Genomic DNA, 9,096 nt, shown 5'->3' on the forward strand with positions numbered 1-9,096 from the left:
ATATTGATCTTCCCGGTTCGATCACTGTTCACACATTTGTCTTCTCTTTGATTATGTCCAAATCCAGTCTCAACATGAATCTAAATGCGAATAGCATATGCACAAATCACACATGGGTGTTTGTTATTCACTTCCTTATTTGGGAGATGTGTAAATGCACCATAAAATTTTTCAAACGAAAAGCTACATATAATGGAACAATTTACTACAATAATGTACTTTAACCAACAGTCTTGAAAAATGAAGGAAATTATCAATTAGACTATCTTTTTGTGTTTGTTATCTCGTAACTTTTTATTTGGTGAACCTATTTTTTTTATTTAAGTGCTGGTGCCTGCCATTTGGTCCCATTTAAATTTTGATATAATTGTGATGATTTAAAGACAGTTCAGTTTTTTTATTTAAAATAATTATGAGTTACCTTTTTTTCTAATTGATCATAAATTAATGAGCTGTATATTCTAAATTTTATTTACTTAAGAAACATTTAAATCCCGTGATAGTTGTAAGGACTGATGAGATTTTGTTATTCAACAATCTTTAGTTTAATTAGTTGTACAATTAAAGGCTGTGAATTGTTAATTGTTATAAATGTGGCTTGGCAATATTTTCAGTTAATAAAAAATATACTTTGACATTGTTTTTATTTTTATAATAGCTTACTTAATTCAGCAAATTAAATTCGGAGAAGTTATATGGATAGTATTATATATGAACCTACCTCACAAATTATTTTACCTATAAAAAAAGCCCCATCTAAATCTGTTACAGATGGCAAAAAGAAACTTTATTTTAAAATTAAATTTTTTTAAATAATTTTGATTGAAATTACAATGCTATTAAAAGTCAGGAATGATATTTTTACGCAACTAACTATAGGAGAATAATATTTTTTGAGTATGTAAATTGATTATGTGTGACCATGAATTTTACTTGGCCATTACTTTGGGCATATAATATTAAAAAATTGGTGGTCCTAGATTTCATTCCTTTTTCTGACTCTAGCAAGTTTCTTCGGCTGAATTTGAAAAAAATTGAAGGCTCATAAATAAAAAGACATTAATTTTAAATGCATAATTGGTTAACTTTTGGAATCAGTTAGATTTGGTTAAAAACAGTACACAGTCAACAAATTTCAACCACACAAGATTAAATAAAATATCAAAATATTATACTTAAACTTTATTTTACTTTAAATCACTAAAAATATAACCATAAATAATATTCACTCAGTCCATCTATGTTTGCAACTTGTACATACATAATAAAGCCTCATCTCCTCTTCGGCTCGTCTTGTTTGTCCTTGGAAAAACACAGCTTCTCTGTGATTACATTTTGGACACGTATGGTCCTTCGTACGGGGTAGCGTTGGGTCACTAACGACATCCGGATTTATGTGAGTCAATTCATCTACTTCGTGCATAATTTTGTTTACGTACACACAGTTAGAATCCGCTAGTTGTTTGTAATCGCAATTTCTACAAGCGTATAGCAAGACTTTGTTGTTTTTATCCTCGCGCGGGTAAAGCATGTTATTGCATTCTTGACAGAACTGAATACCAACGTATCCCGGGCCGCCGTCTTTTCTTCCGAGATTTAAGGTCATTTTATAATTAGTACTTTAAGTACGAAAAATGAAGTAATAATGAATATTCTATATGATAATATAAGTTTTCAATCCCACTAGTATAAATTTACGATTTTTGTAAACTGTGTTGTGGTAGATTGTCAATTCCAAGTTAGCCAGTTTTTGACAGTTGGTAAATGTCATATATTTGTTTTTTCTAAACAGATTATGATTAAATTATTGTTTGGTGATAAAAATTACAGATAGGTAAAAATGTTTGTGTATAAAATGAAAGAGATTCTCATGAAATTTTGTGAGCTTATCGAGTAGATCTGATATTCGGCCAACATCTATTTTTCATACAATTAAATGATAAAAGTAAAGTGGAACAGCGTTTGCCGGGTCAGATAATATGATGGAAAATTTAAAGGTACCTAGTTAGAAACAATTTTTTTAATAACGAAATAATCCCACTAGCTGTGACCCGTGGTTGAAACCGCGTAAGTCCGTATCCCGTAGGAATATCGGTATAAAAAGTGACTATGTGTTATTTCAGTTGTCTACGAAGCAAATTTCATTGCAATCGGTTCAGTAGCTTTTGCGTGAAATAGTAACAGACGCACACATACATATGCATCCATCCTCACAAACTTTCACATTTATAGTATTATTATTCGCCAATAGATGTCACAAAAGATTTTCTAAAAAATATTCCTAGCTAGATCCATTTATCGCCCCCGAAACTCCCTATATACTAAATTTCATGAAAATCGTTTTAGCCGATTCCGAGATTTCAATTATATATATATAAACAAGAATTGCTCGTTTAAAGATATAAGATTAAGATAAGATAGAGGTTAAATAAAAAAAATATATCGCTTTTTTTACCAGCTATCAGCTGCTAAAATATATTTTAAAATTAGATGAATGTACCTGTGCAATCTAGACCTTTGTAAAAGCTGAACAATTCCTAAAATATTTTTTAATCACATAATTATCGTATTATAATTTACTATTTGCTAATTTTATTGAAAAATAGAATCATATAACCTAGGTACGTAGTAAATATTGTTATGTCTAAATTTGTATGTGGTAACATTTTCCTTTTTTTTCTTCAGTTGGTAGCCATGATTCTCAGGTCGTTGTGGTTGGCGGAACCTTATTTCTTTTCCTATCCGTAGCCGATTGGTGTCGCGCTATCCAAATGGGTAAGCGGTAGTTTTGCGCCAAATTATAGTAGTTTCTATGTTATTATTGTTTTAAGTTGTGTTAATAAGTGTGAAAAGAAATCCCGCGATGCAGAAGTGAAAGTTCTATTAGATTTGAGTTAAATAAATGATGTATTTCCAAAATATCTGCATGCCTAGGTGTCGGCCATGGCGCAGACATGTTTTTCTCGTGGTGCATTATTTAATCCATTTGAATCTCGTAAACTCTACGATTATTTAGAGGTATAATTAAGTATTTTCGATGCATTACGAAGTCCCGAAAGTGGTTTGTGTTGATTTTTGCGGTGGTTGAAAACATTGGTTAGAGCCGGTGATTTTGAATTTCAGGCAAACCCCGTGGTATACGCACGGCGCGTAAGCACGTGAACCATCGTCGTGAGCAACGATGGGCTGACAAGGAGTTCAAAAAAGCCCACATGGGTACAAGGTGGAAGGCCAATCCCTTCGGAGGTGCCTCTCACGCTAAAGGCATCGTTCTGGAGAAAGTGTAAGTATCAGTGATGCAAGTGTGTGTTATAGACGTAAAAAGTGAAGTGATACAAGTGATACCAGATAGTGTCGCGAGAAAACAGTGTGTGCGTCGTATCAATGGTGTAAGGATGTCTCCGCGCGTGGTATTATTCCTGTGAATGTGTTGTAGCTACAATCACAGGATAATACTGCGAGTGGCGGCTTCTAGGCGTCGAGTGCAGATACGTGTAGTGCGGTATAAGAAGCTGGACACATGTAGGTCAACGAACTTGCGAGAGCGTGCTGTTTACTGTCGTTACCGTTAAAAACTTTCATTGATATATAACTGTTGTGTGTGTATAGCGTGTCTGTATAATGTATGTCCTTTGCAATTAATGCTTAATTAATATTGCGTGAGATTTGTACATTTTTCAATAACACAACATAAATTTGATGTTTCTGAAGCTATGAAGTACAAAATACATTTACATGACGCTTACTAGATATTAAAGTCGTTATATTTTCAGACTCAGACTGCATTTCTGTGTGTTATGTAGAAATTTATATTAAGTTTTTGAAATTGCAGAGGTGTTGAAGCTAAACAGCCCAACTCTGCTATCCGCAAGTGTGTCAGAGTACAGCTGATCAAAAACGGCAAGAAAGTCACAGCATTCGTACCTCGTGACGGTTGTCTCAACCACATTGAGGAGAACGACGAAGTATTAGTAGCAGGTTTCGGTCGTAAAGGTCACGCTGTTGGTGATATTCCCGGAGTTCGATTCAAGGTAAAGAAGTATATTTAATTAATCTTAAAATTAATTTAAGAAATGTGAGGATATCTATTCCTTGGAATCTATATTTATTATAGTATTTAATTGTTACCATTACATATTCTTCCTCATATGAACTTTTAAGTAGAGGATATTTTGCGTTTCCTCAATTAAAATTGTATCAATGTGGTTTTCCTAAAATTATTTATAAATGAGAAAGAATGGGATACTGTGAACAAGTCCAACTTTGTTGAAATTATTTGTTAATACATGTCTATATAGATAACTGTTCAAAAAACTGAAAACATTAGGTTAATTAACTTTGAGTATATTTTATAAATAGTTGTTCATTAGTTCAAATATTTAAATCAAATAGAAAAGTTCATAGAAATATAAGCCTTACAAGTCTTACATTTATAGATTAGATACCAGATTGATTATTAAAATATTTCTCAGAAAATGATACTTTTTTAGATTGCTTTTATAATTAAGTAATTTTTAATTACACCCACTTTCCATACTTTTCATTTTTAGTAGTGTAAAACAGGTTTTTGTATAAATAATATGTATGAATGCATACCAAGGCTGAGCGAAAAGGTGCTTAATTACTTATTTATGTTATCTCACAAGTTCAATCATTTTTTTGTTATTGTAAACAAAATTGATATCTTAGTCAGGTGCATGATGATTCGCTTATGATTTTGGAGTATTTGCTACTCTGAATGCCATGATGCATCGCAATGTACTGAGTTTATCAATAACTAAGTTTATTATTATTATTTGTGATAAATCTTTCAGCGCTAAATCCCTTGTACTTTCAGGTAGTGAAGGTGGCCAATGTTTCGTTGCTGGCTCTGTACAAAGAGAAGAAGGAAAGGCCTAGGTCGTAGGTCATCTTACATTGTGATAAGGTGTGTATGAAGTTGATTTATTTTTGTGTTATTGACATTCACTATAACTGTATACAAAATTATAATTTAAAATATGCACTAAGTTATTATATATTCATTTATAAAAAGTGACACAATATGTATTTGTCAGTTTTGTGTATAGCTTTAAGTACACTTTCCTAACAAAGTTTTTCTATTACTCAATGCAATGCAGGGACACTCTTATCTACTTGAACATTTCTTTCAATCTCAGAATAGTAAGAAAATATTCAAGTAATCATAATGTTGAATAAAATACTGAAATACTTTATTAAATTTTAACATGATGTTATCTATATTTGCTACTACTGAATGCCATGACGTTATATATCTACTGATTGATTAAATTAACTTCAAATGAGTAATTCTTTAATTTCTTGTCATAACATAACTTTTTCTATTGTTCCAGTGCAGCGTCGCTCTAAGTGTAAATTTTTTAAAATGATAAAATCAAGTACGCAATAAAGCTGTGTACGACCAATTCGTGTTTTATTTCTACAGAACCTTAGATGTGTATTCATTTACACCTTCCTCTGAATCTACTGCACCCTTTAATAAATATGTGATTTTAGCGTGGGCAATGAACTACATTGACAGTTCATAAGTCTATCCCACTAGTTCACTTTATATTATTAGAGGAAAAAAATATACGACAACCAGTCAAATATAGAGTAAATTTTTTTGGATTTTATCTATTGCATTCATTGATTTATTATAAAGTATACATCAAGTTGTTAGCGCCACACAAATTAGTGATTGAAATCCATAAATGAGAAAGTCGTGCATTTAAGAGTTAATTGTCCGCTGGTATTACTATACACTTCAAAACACGGCTGTGTTTTGTGGCTTCACATTTTTAACATAAAAATTATTAGACTAAGCGTTAAAAGGGGTAACGACAATTTTTTATGTTACCTACCAATACTTGATTTATTTAGTTGTTAAATTATTAATGAAAAATAATATTTCCCTGATACATACTACATAATATACGTGCGGTATTCGTGTTACGATTTTTGCATATTCATAATGGGCCGTAATTTTAAATTTCATTATAATACACAAGTATGCAGGATCACCAAATAAAAGACTTCATAAAATTATATTCGCATTTATTACAATACACGTAAACATCATAATTACAGCGATAATTACATAAAATATACAAAATAAACAAATTACAAATGTATTACATTAATGTAAAACTTTGCACGTGCAAATGCGACTAGAAGGCGACTTGTAACAGTTGATATTCTTAATACGTAATATCGATTTTACTTTAAATAAAAAAAGAAAACCTTTTTCAACCTCGATCGCCCAGCACAAGTTGTTAAATAAATTAATTTCTACATGTTTTGTTAGTACGTTCCACTACATACGTAATAGTGAAAACTAACAAATAAAAGAGACTTTAAAAAAATTGTATTTTGAAGTAAAATTCAACGCATTTATAAGAAACCATTTATCCATTTTCTTTTCGCAGTAATAATTTCAATGGTGATTCTAATTTCGATTCACAACATTCGATAAAAATAAACTTGCCTTGGAGCATTTCATGAAAGTATTCTAAATATTTATAATTAACTTAAAATTGTACACTATACATTTGGTCGAACGCAATATACATTGAAAATTGATACTTAAACATAATAACTATAGCAAGTTATGTGCTTACTCATAAACAAGATATAAAAATACCAAAAATATCCATTTTGAATTGTAGAAAAAATTGTTACCTGTCAATTAACTTGTAAATTAACATTCAAATCGAATTATTAAGATATTTTACATCATAAATGGTTTTTAAGTAATATTTAAACTGTACACACAAAAAGCTAATTTTGAAAAAATAAATAGTAATAAATTACAGAAGCAAACTATCCTGTAGACAGATAATTACTAAGTGACTTCAGACATACTTTCTTTGAAATTCATGAATAAGCACAACCATTCAGGCTACGCAAAATGAAGACTTGTAAATAAAACTTTAAACATATACATTATTAATATAAGTATTGCATTCTTAACAATATATTACACGACATATTTACATTTTCTCATTTATATATAATCCACAGTCGGTCTTACGTGCTATTTGAAAGAGAGAAGTTTTTTTTTCTTCCTTTCTATTTGTGCTTATCAACTGCATGTTAATTTGCGCATAGCGAGTGAATTTGTGACCAATGCACTGATAATCGTATTTCATGTATTCTATTTTAATCTTTATATCGTATAACTTAATAAAGAAATAATTTGTACATTTCCATAAAAAAAACAATTGTTAAAAGAGCAAATAAGAATTTCAATAGTATTTTCAAAAAAATCAAGTATCGTTACGAATTAATCACAATTGAAATATCTTTAACAATTAATTAGCTAAATAGAATCATTGATAGTCACGCGCACACGTAATTAGTTATATATTACATTAACAAGCCGATCCGCGCTTTACAAATATAAATAAATGTTCATTTTCAATACAAATATTTACAAAATCTTCGCGTAAATTCGCTTACACTTTATTGAAATACAGTCGCGCACTATTTAACAAATTAATTTTATGCGAGAAACATTGAAAACCTCTAGAACTCGAACCATTTCCACCACAAGTCTTCTTAACTCTAACGATAGAGGAAAGAAAAAAGAGAAGTGACAGAATCAAGAGATTTTTAGTCTTAAAAAAAGTCTCAATTAATCAATAAACTTGCAGTGTCATTTGCAATAAATAGTGAAAGAGTAGAAAAATAATATACAATGATTGTGATTTCTATATAACAGTTTTTAAATAATTTCAGTATATAAATATCCCAATAAGAAAGATTAATATGTGTAAAAAAACAGGTGTTCACTCTGCAGTTTTGTTTTTCGAGTGCGCCCCACAGATGGCGCTAATTTAAAAGATTAAATCTGATAGTAAATGAATTCTAGTTATTTTCAATATCCCCCTCTACCCTATACCTAATCTACGCAATAATTCAATCTTTTTCATTAAAAGCGTATACGTTCCTCGTCTCAAAAGCCAACGCATAACGTATTCAAATACTCTATTCACCCCCCGAACATCTTCTCTAAGTTTCATTATCAAAAAAATCATCTTTAGCGCCATTCAATATATACCTGCAGTTTTTTTTTGTATCGGTTATACAAAAACTGACCGTATTTTCTTTCAAATGAAGTAGTTAGATATACTAGTTTAGATTTCGCAATGTGTTACAATTTTTGAGAAATAATCCTACACTTTTGATTTGCATTTACGATGGAAAATGTTGTATAACGCTGTGCGATTACGCCATGTAACATTCTTCTTTTCCATTCTTCGATCGCAATTTTCAAATAAAAAAATGTAAACGTAGCTAACTTCACTTACACATTAGACATTGTTTTTTCTTTCATAAATAATTACGCGCGTAAATTCCAACATGGCGCCAACTACGCCTACGGTCCGTCAGAAGTCAGTTTTTTATATTTTTATCGTCAATCTTATGACAATCGACTAAATTATTTGCCATTCATGTTATAAACAATATCCAGAAGTGAATTATAGTGTAATTAATTGTTTATTTTTAAATTGATTTTTTTCTATAAGTCTGACTAGTTCATGATAGCTTTATCTGCCTGTTTAATAAACGTAAGGCTATGTTGAGTGATCCATCTAGCCGAATCCAACGATGTGACAGTTGAAAGTGTCGGTTCGACAAGTAAGAGACAGCTAGCTAGATGGAACGTTATCCAGTGTGTTGTAGTGTCCGAATGTCTGGCGTAGTTTTGTGTAGTGTGTCGAAGTGTCGCTCCGTGCAGTGCAATGTGGTGTAGTGGGTTGCGGTGCGTGTGTTAGTCCGCGGGGTGCGGCGGCGGCGCGCGCGGCGGGAGGGGGGACGCCGGCACCGACCAGCTCTCGCTCGTGCCCCATCTATTTTTATTATTAGAAACAAATTAAATAAACACTAAGTTAATAGTCAACTTATTTAACAGTGAAATAGTGAGATAATGAAGGACTTAAATTCATGACAAAATATGAAAAAAAACTTATTTTAAAATATAAACAATTTCGAAAAGAGTAGCTAGCTCTAAGTAATATCAAAATGCATAATTTCCTCACATACATGAATGTAAGGCAAGATACTTCATCATCACCCCCCTCTTCCCCCCCT

The 9,096-nt window shown here is 31.2% G+C and overlaps 2 protein-coding genes across 2 annotated transcripts; one reads left to right on the forward strand and one right to left on the reverse strand.

The window, feature by feature from the left end:
* Positions 1 to 1,167: 1,167 nt before the first annotated feature.
* Positions 1,168 to 1,749, reverse strand: LOC119830119 (DNA-directed RNA polymerase II subunit RPB9). The gene has a single exon (XM_038352982.1). The coding sequence runs from the start codon at positions 1,604 to 1,606 to the stop codon at positions 1,226 to 1,228; it is 381 nt and encodes a 126-aa protein (XP_038208910.1). The 5' UTR covers positions 1,607 to 1,749; the 3' UTR covers positions 1,168 to 1,225.
* Positions 1,750 to 2,664: 915 nt separating this feature from the next.
* Positions 2,665 to 5,426, forward strand: LOC119830065 (40S ribosomal protein S23). Its single transcript, XM_038352904.1, has 5 exons — positions 2,665 to 2,775; positions 3,124 to 3,283; positions 3,833 to 4,031; positions 4,838 to 4,927; positions 5,355 to 5,426. Exons 1-4 carry the CDS (start codon positions 2,772 to 2,774, stop codon positions 4,904 to 4,906), a joined length of 432 nt encoding a protein of 143 aa, XP_038208832.1. The 5' UTR covers positions 2,665 to 2,771; the 3' UTR covers positions 4,907 to 4,927; positions 5,355 to 5,426.
* The last annotated feature ends 3,670 nt before the right edge of the window (positions 5,427 to 9,096 follow it).

The sequence above is a fragment of the Zerene cesonia genome, chromosome 11, assembly GCF_012273895.1.
Source record: "Zerene cesonia ecotype Mississippi chromosome 11, Zerene_cesonia_1.1, whole genome shotgun sequence".
Classification (NCBI taxonomy): Eukaryota; Metazoa; Arthropoda; class Insecta; order Lepidoptera; family Pieridae; genus Zerene; species Zerene cesonia.